The 16,707-nt window shown below is 38.7% G+C and overlaps 1 protein-coding gene across 1 annotated transcript; it reads right to left on the minus strand.

Moving 5' to 3' along the window:
- Nucleotides 1-1,959: 1,959 nt before the first annotated feature.
- kat2a (K(lysine) acetyltransferase 2A) lies at nt 1,960-15,542 on the minus strand. Its single transcript, XM_058771475.1, has 18 exons — nt 15,209-15,542; nt 14,584-14,707; nt 13,545-13,690; nt 13,284-13,373; nt 12,966-13,147; nt 12,422-12,613; nt 12,223-12,329; nt 11,856-11,960; nt 11,590-11,726; nt 11,060-11,268; nt 10,803-10,929; nt 8,807-8,917; nt 8,592-8,735; nt 4,428-4,542; nt 4,300-4,336; nt 3,707-3,770; nt 3,529-3,613; nt 1,960-3,360 (listed from the first exon to the last, which is right to left on the minus strand). Exons 1-18 carry the CDS (start codon nt 15,425-15,427, stop codon nt 3,167-3,169), a joined length of 2,388 nt encoding a protein of 795 aa, XP_058627458.1. The 5' UTR covers nt 15,428-15,542; the 3' UTR covers nt 1,960-3,166.
- Between the last annotated feature and the right edge of the window lie 1,165 nt (nt 15,543-16,707).

The raw sequence follows: 16,707 nt of genomic DNA on the forward strand, positions 1-16,707 counted from the left end.
TTTTGTCATCTAAACCTTATTCACCAAATATATTTGCTCTAAGTACCCGTGTGATTTTAAAATAAATATTTCAATAATTAAGTATCACATTTGCATGTTCACGGTTTGGTTTGATGTTGATTAATGATCGCATGGCATGCAGGTAAATAAACATATTTCATCTTTTTTTCAGTGTTTTATTTAAAACAAAGACTATAGAAATGCAAAGACGGTTCACTCCTATACTTATGAATGTGAGAAACTGCAACGTGCAATATGGAGGAATAGTCCCTATGTGAATAGTCCCAAACCCTTGCTGATTTGACATATGTAATTTAATTGTGAGTTCAACAAGTAATTTTTGAGATTTCAGGATTCCCCCATTCATTAAGATAGGTCTTGTACGAGCTGCCCGGAGGCGTTGCAAATATGGCTACAGAGTGAAGAGACTTTCCTCGAAAGGGAGTTTGTTTTAAAATGACTTATTTATATTTTTTTATGATTTAATTAATTGTCAGCTTTTCATTAAACTCACAACCCCTCTCCAGTTCCTTTACGAACCCTAGTTTGGGAAACCTTGATGTAATATGTTTAATGCACTTCATGTTGTAAATTACAATGAATGGAACAAGTTTTCTTACACTTTGCATTTTTTCCATCATTATGGTACAAGATAATGCTATTTAAATCAATGTGATAAACAAGTTAAATCAAAAGTAATCTAAAAGTAATCCAAAAGTAATCTAATTATATTACCTAAAATGTGTAAAGTAACAGATTACATTACTGATAACAATTTGTCATGTAATCTGTAATCAGTAACTGATTACAATTTGTAAGTAATCTACCCAGCTCTGTGTGTGTGTGTGTGTGTGTGTATATATATATGTATTAAGATTAAGATTAAAAAAAAAGATGTTGGTGTCAGATGTTATGGGAATAAAGGTGTGGTTTAGAGCTAAACTGACTTAGATAAACACCCAAACAGTGTCAGTGTGGTATTCACAAGCAGCATTAGCTGATGTGACCCATGCCTCGCAAAGAAGAAATCTCAGAAGACCTACGATCAAGAGTTATTGATATGCATGTAGCTGGAAAGAGTTACAGAGTAATCTCAAACACTTTAGGTATTCATCAGTCCACAGTTAGACAAATTGTCTAACTATGGAGATGATATGGTACTGTGGCTACTCTCCATAGAAGTGGGGGCCCAGCCAAGATCTCTTCAAAAGGCACAATGCTCAGTGAGGTGAAAAAGAACCCTAGAGTAACAGCTAAAGACAAAAGGATTTACTGAAGCTGCTCAACATCTCCGTTCATGAGTCAGCCAATCGTGAAACATTGAACAGGCATGATATCCATGGAAGGACACCACGAAGGAGGCCATTGCTCTCCAAACAAAACATTGCAGCATGACTAAAGTTTGCCAAAGACCACCTTGACACTCCACAACACTACTGGGAAAATGCCTTGTGAACAAATAGAATTGTTTGGGAAGAACATGCAGCGCTATTTATGGTGTAAAAAGAAAACAGTGTACCAACATGAAAACATCATCCCAACAGGCAAGTATGGTGGACAGAGCATCATGATTTGGGGCTGCTTTGCTGCCTATGGACCGCTTGCCATTGTGGAAGGAAAAATGAATTCCCAAGTTTATCAGGATATTCTACAGGATAATCTCAAGGTGGCTGTCCACAAGCTGAAGCTCAGAAGAAGCTGGGTGATGCAGCAGGATAACGACCCTAATCAAAGTAAATCTACTACAGAATGGTTTCGGACACATAAAATCCACCTTTTGGAGTGGGCCAGTCAAGCCCACACCTCAACCCAATAGATACTGTAGAATGAACTCAAGAGAGCCATTCACACCAGACGTCCTAAGAATATGGACGAGCTGAAGCAGTTCTGTAAAGAAGAATGGTCCAAAATTACTCAAACTTTAAAAAAGTGTTTATTTTCAAAAAACAAACAAACAAAAAACAATTATAGTACATAGAACCGTAGCAATGTACATGCATCTACCATGGCCAACTGCTTTCAAGCACACCCATCCGTCCTCTTCATGAGGATCATCAGTGTCCCACAGTAAAACCAAAAATAAAGAACCCTGATATTACATCAACATTGCAGCAGTTCATCAAAGTCATGATTCAAGTAAATGCCCATTACAAGAGACTGAGAAATAAACCAGCTGTCCTGTTCCATGTGTGTGAACGGTAAACTAGCAAAGAACATGCGCTATCAGAGAAAACACATACATATTTGGAAATACAGGTTTGTGCAGTTGTCCATTAGGAGTACTTTAGGTAGTAGCAGACAAAAGTGTTTTGCAGTTGTGACTGAAATGGAAATAGTTGTTCCTGGTCCCAAATGGGTGTAAAAAGCAGGCTGCAAAAATGGTGAATGGTTATGCCTGGGGTCATGACACGCTGAAAGCTTTTGAAGACGACAAATATTGGTTTGCAAACAGAGATAAGCACTTCACAACAACACTGAAAAAGCCAATAGACAGCAGTAATTTCCCAGGAGAACAAAAACACGGACTATTGTTACTTGAAGTGATCTGTCAAGAAATGAGCCGTCTTTTCTTCAATTAAAAACCACTGACGGAACTCAAAACAAAAACAGAAAAGAACAACAAGAAAAAACATTTCCCTCATATTTTCAGATTTATACTGAATAGGCATGTCCTGTATATGACTAACCGGCTGTATCGAACAGCTTTGGCAGAGAATGGTGGCACCGCAGTGACAATCACTTGAGGCCAAACATTGTCCGGCTTTGGCTGCAACATCTCGGGTCAGTAAATGTCGCAGAATAAGACTTTGTTACACAACCAAATGTTTGAGTACAGTATGTAGAGCAACAGCTTGCGCTGTTCGTGAGTCATTCGTTTAATGGCGCATGGGACAGAAAAACAGAACTGCTAATAGTGACTTCTGCCTAAACTAACGCCCACATCAAACACACTTTCAGTTTTCATTTTCCCTTAATGCACTGGCACTGCAGAGTCATACACACCAATATAACCTTGAGTTTTATAACTATACTGTATAAGGAAGAAAAAAGTAACAGAAAGCAGCAACTTTCGACAAGTTTGGATGTCATTCATCCAGATTAAACGTGTATGTGATCACACTCTCTATAGTAACTAACTGGTCCCTTGTCCTTGGCTAGATGCCCGTTACTTTTCAATGAGCCCGGCCTCTTTCAGTTTGAAGTAGAAAAACTTCTCCAGTGTGTTGGCACACTTGCAGTACTCGCTGTCTGGAGGGTTGTACTCTCGGCAGTTTGTGATCACTCTCTGCAGGTCGGCGATAAACAGCTTTTTTGTCACATAATACCGGTTCTTCAGACGCTCCGTCATCGTTTTCAAGTCTGAGTAGGAGGAGAGGTTTATTCAGTTGGATGCAATCTGCTGTTGTTCAAACTGTTTAGACTTTTACTGATTAATATTGGCAGTCTAGCTCACTCGACTAGTTCAATAGCGGCTCTTCAGAATAAATAAATCTCATTACTGTATGCGCAGATTATATTGGTACCCACCAATGGGGAAGCGGATGACCTCATAATAGTCTGGAGCTTCGGATTTCTTCACTGGCTCCATGAAAGGCCAGGCGTCTGGATGTGTCTGTTCACACACAGATGAGATGGTGAGAATATACCTGAATATTACATAGTTAATGTGTTAAAATGAATGTGTGAGTGACAACAGGCGTCTTACTTTAATCTGTGCGAGAAGATTCTTTAGCATGTTGTAGAGCAGATCTGGATCTTTCAGCTCTTTACTGCAGAGATAAAATAAGAGAGGATACACAAATAACACCCCTAAAGCAAGTAAAATAGGTGCTTAATTAGGAACTGCACCATAATTCTGCTGTTTTGCTAAAACTGGCTCATCTTATATACACACACACAAAGCTGAATTTTCAGCATCATTACTTCAGTCAGTGTCAGAAATCATTTTAATATGCTGATCTGCTGCTTGAGAAAAATTATATTTTCATATTACCAATGTTTTGCTGCTTAGTATTTTTGATGATACATAATACATTTCTTCAGGATTATTTGATGAATAAAAAGTTCAAAAGAAGAGCATTTATTTGAAATAGTAAAGACATTAATAATATTAAAATTTAATACATTCTTGCTGAATAAAAGCATTAATGTCTTAAAAAAAACCTTTCTGAGCCAAATCTTTTGAAGTGTACACATGCTATGACTGTAAAATCATAAGATGCAGTTCCTCTATGATCTAATACAGACAGACAGATGGTCCAAGATTTCAGAATAAATATGCATAAATTCTTCTCTGACCTCTTCTCCTTGGCACTAGGTTTCCAACCAGTCTCTCCTCAAGAAAAAAGGAAGGGAGAGAGTTTGTGAGAACGGAGAAATTTTATATGCGCATCATAGCTGCTATTAAGACATGAGCGCACACTTACTGATGCCTGGTATACTCTCCACAGGAATCTGCCGCACACCCTCTTTAAAGCAGGTGAGACCTGGGTACACTTTCCTGATCTGATTCTGTTTCCTCTCAATCAGTTTCTTGATGATCTGCAGCAGAAAACAACAAACCCATAGTCATATAACATTAGCCTGGCTGTCTTGCCCTTCTCTTAGATGTGCAGACAAATTGACAAAAAGGTAACTGAGCTCAAAATGTGCTCAGCCAATTTGGGATATTTTGACATATGGGTAAATGACATGGCGCCTAAATTTTCTGTCCGAGTGCATTTTGTCAGTTAGAAATTGGTTTAAATGCATACAAAAGATGCCATATACAGTGAGGAAAATAAGTATTTGAACACCCTGCTATTTTGCAAGTTCTCCCACTTAGAAATCATGGAGGGGTCTGAAATTGTCATCGTAGGTGCATGTCCACTGTGAGAGACATAATCTAAAAAAAAAAAATCCAGAAATCACAATGTATGATTTTTTAACTATTTATTTGTATGATACAGCTGCAAATAAGTATTTGAACACCTGAGAAAATCAATGTTAATATTTGGTACAGTAGCCTTTGTTTGCAATTACAGAGGTCAAACGTTTCCTGTAGTTTTTCACCAGGTTTGCACACACTGCAGGAGGGATTTTGGCCCACTCCTCCACACAGATCTTCTCTAGATCAGTCAGGTTTCTGGCCTGTCGCTGAGAAACACGGAATTTGAGCTCCCTCAAAGATTCTCTATTGGGTTTAGGTCTGGAGACTGGCTAGGCCACGCCAGAACCTTGATATGCTTCTTACAGAGCCACTCCTTGGTTATCCTGGCTGTGTGCTTGGTCATTGTCATGTTGGAAGACCCAGCCTCGACCCATCTTCAATGCTCTAACTGAGGGAAGGAGGTTGTTCCCCAAAATCTCGCAATACATGGCCCCAGTCATCCTCTCCTTAATACAGTGCAGTCGCCCTGTCCCATGTGCAGAAAAACACCCCAAAGCATGATGCTACCACCCCATGCTTCACAGTAGGGATGGTGTTCTTGGGATGGTACTCATCATTCTTCTTCCTCCAAACACGTTTAGTGGAATTATGACCAAAAGTTCTATTTTGGTCTCATCTGACCACATGACTTTCTCCCATGACTCCTCTGGATCATCCAAATGGTCATTGGCAAACTTAAGTCGGGCCTGGACATGTGCTGGTTTAAGCAGGGGAACCTTCCGTGCCATGCATGATTTCAAACCATGGCGTCTTAGTGTATTACCAACAGTAACCTTGGAAACGGTGGTCCCAGCTCTTTTCAGGTCATTGACCAGCTCCTCCAGTGTAGTTCTGGGCTGATTTCTCACCTTTCTTAGGATCATTGAGACCCCACGAGGTGAGATCTTGCATGGAGCCCCAGTCCGAGGGAGATTGACAGTCATGTTTAGCTTCTTCCATTTTCTAATGATTGCTCCAACAGTGGACCTTTTTCACCAAGCTGCTTGGCAATTTCCCGTAGCCCTTTCCAGCCTTGTGGAGGTGTACAATTTTGTCTCTAGTGTCTTTGGACAGCTCTTTGGTCTTGGCCATGTTAGTAGTTGGATTCTTACTGATTGTATGGGGTGGACAGGTGTCTTTATGCAGCTAACGACCTCAAACAGGTGCATCTAATTTAGGATAATAAATGGAGTGGAGGTGGACATTTTAAAGGCAGACTAACAGGTCTTTGAGGCTCAGAATTCTAGCTGATAGACAGGTGTTCAAATACTTATTTGCAGCTGTATCATACAAATAAATAGTTAAAAATCATACATTGTGATTTCTGGATTTTTTTTTTTAGATTATGTCTCTCACAGTGGACATGCACCTACGATGACAATTTCAGACCCCTCTATGATTTCTAAGTGGGAGAACTTGCAAAATAGCAGGGTGTTCAAATACTTATTTCCCTCACTGTATATGAAGGGCCTCTCCCATGCATGAACTCACTTTAACTTTTCAAAAAAACATTAGTTATTTGTAATTTTTCTGTTTTTCAAAGTGTCAAAATATCATGCGGTGTGACCGTCCGGCCATAACTTTTTTTTTGTAAACATATTTGAAATTACCCTAAATTTATTCAGATTAATTTTCTGCACTATTTGGCATAATTTCCAAAGTGTTTTGTAATACTGTATAAAATTTCTAAGTATTTGTATTTACGGTATATTTCTGTCATAATATACAAACAAACTTTGTCCGATGATTTCCATTTTATGAAATATCATGTGGTGCGACCATCAAGAAACTACCATTTTGGGACTTTTATGTTGAAATCAGTTTGTTTCATTTCGGACTGTTTGTTTAATCTTTGTACAATATGAGAAAAAATGCCCAAAAAAAATAAAAATTAATAAATCAGAGCATGTAATTTTAGTTTGGTAATTAGGCATTTATTAGTAATTTATTATTTATTTATTAATAACTATTTTAATCTATTCTACCAGATTATACTTCCAAGCAAAGTAAAATAAAGGCTCACCATAGGCAGCATGTTAATTCTGACCCTGCAGTCTAGCACAAACTCCAGAAGTCATTTTCTACTATAAGAAAGATGTTCATGTTGTCATCTCAGAACCTGAGCCAGCACGTCAAAGGGTTAAAAATCGTTCGTGTTTTGGGGGGTGGAGGGGGGACAAATTTAACATGGGGGTTTTGCGACACAAATCAGGGGTGCGTTTCTCAAAACCATCGTTAGCTAACTATGGTCGTTATTTCCATTGAACTCTATTGGTAACGACAGAACTTGCGACCATAGTTTGGGAAACGCACCCCTGATCAGATCAGACACCCCCGCCCACTTAACACCTGACCACTCTTCTAAGTTTGCATCTGTTACAACTTTTCGCACGTCTCTTTAAATAGATTTTTAATGATATAAGGTCTTTTTGTCATTTGGAGCGACCACTCATCATGCGGTGCGACCAATAATAGCAATAACTGTATTAAAATAAAAATAAAATATCTAATTTCTGTAGTTGAAATATGAATTACTGCTACAGTATGCTTAAGCGAATGGTATTTTTAAAACATTTTTATCAGTTTTATGCAAGTTGTAGGAAAAATAAGTCTGTTAACTACATTTAAGGCGGCAACTCTGAAATTACAGAACAAAAATAACAGATCATTATTTACAAAAACTCATTTTCTAAACACTTTAATTACTGAGAACATTTAAAAAAAATGTTAAGCATGTTAAGGAAATTATTTAATTTTAATATAAATCATGGTCGCACCACATGACATTTAAGGCTATGGCCAATTCATCTAGATGAAAAAAAAAAAAAATTATATATATATCCTTGCAGCCCAAGACCGGTTGCCCACGGAAGCTACGCAGGGCTGAGCCTGGTCAGTACCTGGATGGGAGACCTCCTGGGAAAACTAGGTTGCTGTTGGAAGAGGTGTTAGTGAGGCCAACAGGGGGTGCTCACCCTGCAGTCTGTGTGGATCCTAATGCCCCAGTATAGTGACGAGGACACTATACTGTAAAAAAGCACCATCTTTCGGATGAGACATTAAACCGAGGTCCTGACTCTCTGTGGTCATTAAAATATCCCATGACACTCATCGTAAAGAGTAGGGGTGTAACCCCGGTGTCCTGGCCAAATTCCCTCCACTGGCCCTTGTCAATCACGGCCTCCCAATAATCCCCATCCACTTGATTGGCTCTATCACTCTCTCTCCTCTCCACCTGTAGCTGGTGAGCGCACTGGCGCCGTTGTCCTGTGGCTGCCGTCGCATCATCCAGGTGGATGCTGCACACTGGTGGTGGTTGAGGAGAGACCCCCCATGATTGTAAAGTGCTTTGGGTGTATTGCAATACACAATAAAGCGCTATATAAATGCCTCATTCATTCATTCAAAAAACACTAAAATCACTTAATTTTAAATTTTTATATAAATTTGTGTACACAACTTTCTTAATGTTTAAACAATAACAGTAGATATTATTATTTTTTGTATTTTTAAATTCGCCTGTCAAAAATCCTTATACGTCAATGACCCATATATATAAAAAAAAGTGAGGGAAAAAAAACCCCTCCAAAAACATTGTACACCAATACACAATGTAACACCACTGGATAAACAAGCACAATGTATTACTCTCCAGCAGCAAGGTAAATCTGTGCACTCTCACCTCTTTCTGCCTCTTTATGATGTGTGAGAGTTCGGTGTAGGGTATTCTGGGATTGAGCTCGCACTCCATTAGCGTGGCTCCCTCATAGTCTTTGATGTAACCAAGGTATCGGCTCTTCGGCACTTTGATGTCTTTGGAGAAGCCCTACGGACAGAACAAGGGTTCAAAGGGTGAAGCTGCGCAGTGGGAAAACAGAAAATGAAAAACGTCTGTACCTGTTTCTTGAAGTAGCCGATGGCGTATTCGTCAGCATAGGTGAGGAAGTACAGAATGCCATGCTTGATATGGTACTCCTTAAGATGATTCATCAGGTGTGTACCGTAGCCCTAAACACACAAAATTATCAAAAAAATCAAGTGAAATACATCAATTGATACATGCCATGCAGTGTTGAGTAGTAAGTAGTTACATGTGATGGAATTACGTAATTTAATTACAAAATAAATCTGTTGTCTGTAATGTCAACCCTCCAGACCTACATGTCTGTAATCTGTTACAGTTACTGAGAAAAAGTGTGTAATTAAATTAATTACTTATGAAAATGATAACGACAAAGGGGGTTACGATGAACGATTTTGAGAAGTCTGACAGTAATCAGTGTTAAGTACTACTGTAAGGTTAACCCTGCCTGCTTTAAATGTTTGAAAATGATTAACAGTTGAAAACGTTCATTAGAAATTTAGAAAAGTAACCAAAAAGCAATCAAATGTAATCAGTTACATTAATAAAGTGATTGAAGTAATTATACTATTTATTACATTTTAAATAGGGTAACTTGTAATCTGTAACCTATTACATTTCCAAAGTAACCTTCCCAACACTGATGCCATGCCACACAACAAAAGGGATATTGAGATACATATTAATATAACAATTTCTGTGATTAACGTGGACTGGATTTTTGAAATAATTAAATTAATTAAAATGAATGAAAATAAATTATTTAATTTAATTCATTAAAAATATATAATTTTTTTTTTTACTTCCAGAGGCTATGTTTTTATTAGTCCATGTAAAATAACATGAGCAAACTTACAGCAATGCATTCTGAGATTGCAACATTTTTAAATCACAGTTCACTATGGAATTGATTAAGTTATAAAAACGCTCTTCAATCAAAACAAGAATTCCCCCTTGGAGGTCTGCTAAGGCCCCCTGGTTGAGAACCACTGTCTTAAGGGGCTTAAGACAGTGGTTCACACCGCAGGAACTTTCCCCAGGAACTAGGGACTTTGGGCCGGTACTCTGTGTGTTTCCACCACAGGAACCAGGATCTAAATAATGTTCCGGGTAAAAAATTGCCCCTCAGAAAGTTCCTGCTCGCCAGGTAGTACTTTTTCAAATGTCTGGAACTTTCGGGGGCGGGACTTGGCCCAAACATGCTGATTGGTTGAGTTCATGCAGCATTGTATTTCAACCACCATATATTTGCATAATTTTTAAATATTATTGTTATTGTGTCATGAAATGTAGTTTTAAAAGTATTTCAGATGAGAATGTAGTCGTTTAAAACTCAAATCTGCGGTTTATTTATAAAGAGAGCGCCTATTTGAAAATGTGCTTTGCTGATTTTGGAGACGTGAGCTCCAAGCGATCAGCAGGCGCTCAGTGCTCAGTTGCAGCTGATGTCTCTGTAGTGGTTAAACATTAGCTATAATTCGTTTTGGGTAAATCTAACAGGTAATCTTTGGTCTTTATTCTATTAATCTATTAAAATGAAAAGAGGCAATACTGCTTGATATAATATTTCGTTTCGTTGTAATGTATGTACGTTCCCTGAACTACATTTCTGAGGCTATTAATATGTATAAATGAAAACGAAAAGAGGCAGTGGTGTTTGATATCATATTTCATCTTATCGTTAGGAAAATTGCAGTAAACAAGGCGAGCTGACTGACATTATCAAGTACGCTGCCGTTTGCAGAATTACCGGACTTGCGTTGTCCTGTCCTGAACTCCCGAGTCAAACTTGCGAAGTCCGAACTACCGAGGATGCAAGTCAGAAATTTGCGTACTTGGTATTGAGAAACGTGCGCAGACTTACATCACCAGACTATTTGCCTAATCTTCTCTGTACTTTAGACCGCGATGGAAACGCAGACAGCAACAGGTCTGGGAGAAAAAAAAGTTCCTGGGACAAATTGTTCCAGGTAATTTTGGTGGAAAAGCGGCTTTAGAGTCATTTAGCTTCCATCAAGTGTGCCTACATACCTTGACCTGCTCGTTTGAGGTGACCGCACAGAAGACAATCTCTGTGAATCCCTGAGTGGGGAACATCCTGAAGCAGATCCCTCCAATCACACGGCCATCTTTAATCAGAGCCAAAGTCTTGTGCTTCCTGAGGTCACACAGAGGGCTCAGAGTCAAAAGAGGCTGAGGGAAGGCTAATGAGACTTAAAATCTGACAGCTAAATGTTGAGGAAAGTAGCGGGCTCTCTGGAAAAAGGAAGGGGTCGCTGTGGACTTACGGGTCAAACACAAGACGTGTGATGTACTCTTTGGGCATGCGGGGAAGTTGATGGGAGAAAACATTCTGCAGGCCCACGAGCCACATTAGAATCTTCTTATTGGACTTCTGAGAGAGAGAGTTACCAATGACATGGAACTCAATGATGCCTCTCCTCTCCTCCAGACGAGCCGTCTCATCACGAGCTGCGTTTGCCGACAACAGGCTAGTCTGGGAAACCAGCAAACAAATCACCATTCATGAAACTAGAAGATTTTTTTTTTTTTTGACTCTTTAAGTGTATAATCACAAAATATAGGACATTTTAACGCACAATGGAAGAACCTCATGCTATATTTAAGGAATGGTTGATCCAAAAATAAAAATTTCATGAAAATTTCCTCAAGCCAGCCAAGATGTAGATGAGTTTGTTTCAAATCTTTTCTGATGAAGAAGCCAACTCTTCCACATCTTAAATAAATGTTCATCAGATTTTCATTTTTGGGTGAACTATACTTTTAAAGCTATCATAAGGGTGTGATGAACTCTGACCTCTGGTCCCAGCATGGCAGCGGGGTCTGTAATGGTCTTCATGACTTCGTTGACCAGTTCCATGGGGATGTCGCCCATAACTCGGATCCGCTTGGCATCCTCTAGAGTCAGTGCCTCAGGAAGCTTTCGCTTCTCTCCTGAGACAGTTTATCAAAATGATTGCCATGATCTTTCACAAGTGAATAAATGATTGTGTACTTAAATTAAATGCCAATGTACAGCGTTCACAGTGCATAATAAATAAATCCGCAACTGGATCTTCTTACCAGTTACTGGTTCAGAGGAAGCTACGTCCAAACCAGAAACACCCAGAGCTGAACCACTGCTGCCTTTACTAAGAGGAGAGCCAGACACTGAGACTGGACTCAGCACTAGGACAGAAAGAAAAAGGGTTTGAAGAAACATAGTCCAAAAAGTATGCTAGGTCTCTATGCCGGTGAACACACAGAAAGATTAATTATTGTGTTCTGTTAGCATTTTTTTTTTTTTTTTTTTTTTAAGTATGCTGAAAATGCGCCATGACAATTGTTTTAAGCAATTGTTTTACATAAATTTGAATTAGAGTAAGTTGGTACATTACAAAATTACTCTAAATGCTCATCCCTAATAACCACCTCAACAGTCAACACACACCTGTTTGATGCCCCAGCTGTGTCCCCTCTGAGGCTGGCATGGTGAAGTCTGCTTCCCAAATGGGGGAGTTCTCTCCATAAATTTCTTCTTCCAACATGGAAAGAAACCTAGTACACACATAAACACAAATACACTCAATTATACCATGTGAGAGTGCTGGTGCTGGAGTGTATATTGATAAGATGGTATTGTGTCTTACTTGGGGAAGTGTGTGAGGATCAGAGTGCGTTTCTCTGGTGGGAGTTTGTCTTTCTCCACTCTGAACTTCTCCAGTAACTGTCTGCGGGTGACAGTGAAGATAGACTTCAGCAGACTGCGGCCGAACACCTGACAGGTCTCGTACCGGGGCAAACTGTCATTACTCTGAGGAACGTGACAGTAACACAGCCACCTGAAACACAAACAAAACTGTTATTGCATTGGTTCATACACGTCATTACTCAATACATGTTATCTTGTTTTGAGCCAGACGTTGCAATAAAATGTTTGTGGAGAAAAACTACTCTAAGAATTTTGACTGTGTAATTTTTATTTAGAAAAATCTCAAATTGTTAATTTTATTGCAAAATTCACAATAAATATAATTTTGACATATGTAGCAGCATTTCAAGAGTGAAATCGATCATCTTTGATCATCAGTTTGTTTCTGACAGCTAGTTACAGTGCAACTTATAGCACTTGTTACAGCATCTATATGTATACAATCCACAAACATACACTTATTTACAACATAATACACAGACCTGGTATAATCAACTTTGTAGGCGGCCGCATCCTCTTTCTGGGCCCTCTGACGGAACTGTGACGGGGTCTCCAGCTTCCAGTAGTTCAGACAGAGCAGAAACATCTTACTCAGCTCATACATGGTCTGCCTCTCCTTAGGAGCCAAATGACTGAACTTATACTGGACAAAATTCAGCACCCCCTGAGGCAGAGAGAGATCTTGAGAGAAGATCAACTCACACAACAATAATAACCTGCATTAAAAGACAAATGTCCCACCCTTCTTCTCACCCATTTTGCATGGACTGTGACTGGCAGAAAGCAACACACACACGTACTTGTTCTATGTTGGGTTTTTCAAAGGGAGGGCTACCGAGAGAGCCTTCCACCACTGGCTTCCCCATCTGCAGAATGCACTTCCTCAGCAACTAAGAAAAGAAACAAACAGTCACTAAAACAACATAGGCAAAAATGTGAAATATTAATCTAAATGATAAACAGAAAACATCTTAGATGATTTTTAACATGTTAGTAACTCATCTTGGGCGTGTTTGCACTTTTAAAAAAATTAAGGAAGCAGATCTCGTCTTCCTGTTTACCTTGAACAAATAGAAGTAGACTTGCTTGGTGTCCGTGTCTTCTTCTTTGTGGACAGACATGAAGAGATTCTCCACGTCCACCACCATCCCCAACAACCGATTAATCTCCTCCTCAGACACGTTCTCCAGATGAGACACATGTTCCGCTATAGATAAACACACAAGACAATGTGAACAACAATAACGATGCATTATATAGTGTAAACTGCAAAGTATCCATAATCCAAGTCATCTTTATGCTGCTTAACTATGGTTTGCATAACACCTATTTTAAAAATCGTCCATTTAGGGTGATACTTGCTACACTTGCTTTCAATAACCTTTTTATTACTATTTTTGTGCATTTGCTTATCTATTAATTAGACCATGTCCACAGTTCACACTTTGCTGTGTTGAATCCTGCAAAATATCAGATATCTGTCTATATAAGGCAGCCAAAGAGTGCAATGGTCCAGAAGTAAAAATCTCATACATTTTCTCCACAGGGAAATTGATTAAAACATAATTTATAAACCTTTAAAGACAAACATACTGTGAGCGACAAGGTTGTTAATCAACGGTGTGCTGTTTTGATAATCCTGACAATAATAAACTACATTACCTATGATTCTGCAAAGAAATTTCCACCGATCAATAAAAAATGACGTAGAGTCAGTTTCCCTATGTTCGCAAACTACTTAAATATTTGTATGCATAATTTGCAATAAATGTAAAATATGTTGTTTCTTTATATAAAATCAATAGTTTTACATTCAGCTGTTGTTTTGAATTTGATCGTCTTTCGCAATGCTTGAGAGATTGCAGTTCTTTGCCACATTAAAGCCATTAACTACACAGTCTTGTCTTTTCATCGGATTTTCAAATACTTTGCTTAAATAACAGTAGTGTTTAAGTTCACCTCATAGCTTGGTTCATGGTTTATAACTCTGAAACAAAGGCTTTTCAAAAACCCCTATGTTAAATACTTCCAGAAGCAAGGCAACTGGAAAACTGGCTGGGCACAAAATCACGCTAACCAACATAAAGGCATTCATTTTACCCAGAGAGTGTCCACAGCTTCGGCAGGCCTCTGTCAGACTGGCTGCCTGCTGCTGGAGCTCCATACGAGCGGCTGTCGGTGGATTGGGGTTTTTCCATCCATTACATTTGCAAGCATCATTTGCCTGTGACAAGAGAACACAGCTGTGACTTAAAGAGGACAGTAAACATCAGGTTCATTTACCTGCTCATGCAGTAAAAACATGCTGATTTATAATGATGCAGTGATGATAACATGACATAAAACAATAAGATATACTGAAAATATCTAATGTATGGTGCATGTTTTAAAAAATATACATAATAAACGCATTTAATTAACCACCACAGACTAGTTTCACACTATATAAACCTATTAAGCTACCCATTTTGACAGCATTTTTGCAATAACAAAAATCTGCATATTTAAGGAATTTTCATTTTTAGTCCATTGAGGTTTTCATATTCTTGTGTTTTTATTTTCGAACCTTACATCGTCTTTAGGCTTTTATTACTTCATGAAGAGGAGCCCGAGTTGTATGTGTAGTAGGAAACACGCGAGACTGGTTCGCTGTCTGTTCCCGAAGCACTGATACATGACAGGCCAGGGCACTCGCTCTATTGTTATGAGCCGAGCTCTCGCTTACCTTGCAGGAGGAAAACACTCCGAGTTTCTCCAGCTTTTTAGCCCGCGGAAACGAGCGGACTTGGGCTTTCTTCTGGCTGGACCACTGCTGCTGACTCAGGCCTGGTCGGGCCGGGTCGCTGCTCGCGGCTCCAGGGTTCGGGGTGGATCCTGCCGGGCCGCTGGACTGCGCTTGCTGAAGCCGGGGCTGCGCGGAGCTCTGTGCCGCCGGGTCCGCCATATCAGCAGCCTCACTTCCCCTCCTAGGATCGCCGCGCTCACTTCCACGCTGAGCCGCTGCAATAAAGTTTTGTGATGGTTTTCGATACGCGTTCTGACCACTGCACTGCGCACGCGCACTACAGGAGCATGCTGGGAGATGTAGTATTATAGGCAATACTACGAGATTAAACGTTACGTTACTTTCCACTGGGGGGCATTAAACACTTGAGCTACTTATTCACTTTAAAAGAGCATATATTAATTTTATTTATATTTAGTAGCAAAATGCCAAAATGAATTTGGATAAAACTTCATTCAGCTAATGTGGTTAATACATTATTAACTGGCTGATGTTTATAAAAAAACAACAACAAAAAAAAAAAACACCATGAGGCATTTTGCTAGTAAATGTAAATAAATTTCTACACATTTGTGATTAGGGATGGTAATCTATTCCGTTTCAGTTATTCTGCATTTACTAGCTTTGGCAGTCTATTTCTAAATAAGAGGATTTCAGTTTCCTTAATTTATTTCTTAATCTTCTGAATCTTAAAAATTGGCCTTACCTATGCATTTAACAAAACATAAACACAATGAATTTAGATAAAATATCACTGATAAAGTAACACTTTACAATAATGTTCTGTTTGTTAACATTTGTAAACTAACAATGAAAAATACTTCTAAAGCATTTATTAATCTTAGTTAATGTTAAGTCCAACATTTACTGATACGTTATTGAAATCAAAAGTTCTATTTATTAATGTTACCGACTAACCGTTTATTTTTTAACTAACATTAACAAAGATAAATGAATACTGTAACAATGTATTGCTCATTGTTAATGTTAGTTAATGCATTAATTGTAAATTGTTAGCACTGATGACAGAACTAATGTGCATTTATAACTACCGGTCAGAACCTACATGGATTCAAGTCTTAAGAACCTTTAAGGTGCACTCAGCAGTTTTTCTCCTTGTTAAAAAGTTTTACTCCTAAGTAAGTGCATAGTAATTTTGAAACAGATCATCAACAACTTTCACATTATAATAATACTCCAATCATATGTGTTACCTTATAAAAGCTGTTTTAGCATACATGCAGAGGGTCCCCTCAGGGGGGCCACCATGTTTGGATCACATGACCAGCCAAATACTATTCACCTAATCTTAGTAACCACCCTGTTATTGGACACTTTCAAGCATTAATTAACTTAATCTTGGTTGACTGCGAACAGTGATTTGATACAATAACATTGGTAACTCAAAACAACTGCCAGCACAATATAAACATAAGAGT

Source organism: Onychostoma macrolepis, chromosome 03 (assembly GCF_012432095.1).
Source record: "Onychostoma macrolepis isolate SWU-2019 chromosome 03, ASM1243209v1, whole genome shotgun sequence".
NCBI lineage: Eukaryota > Metazoa > Chordata > Actinopteri > Cypriniformes > Cyprinidae > Onychostoma > Onychostoma macrolepis.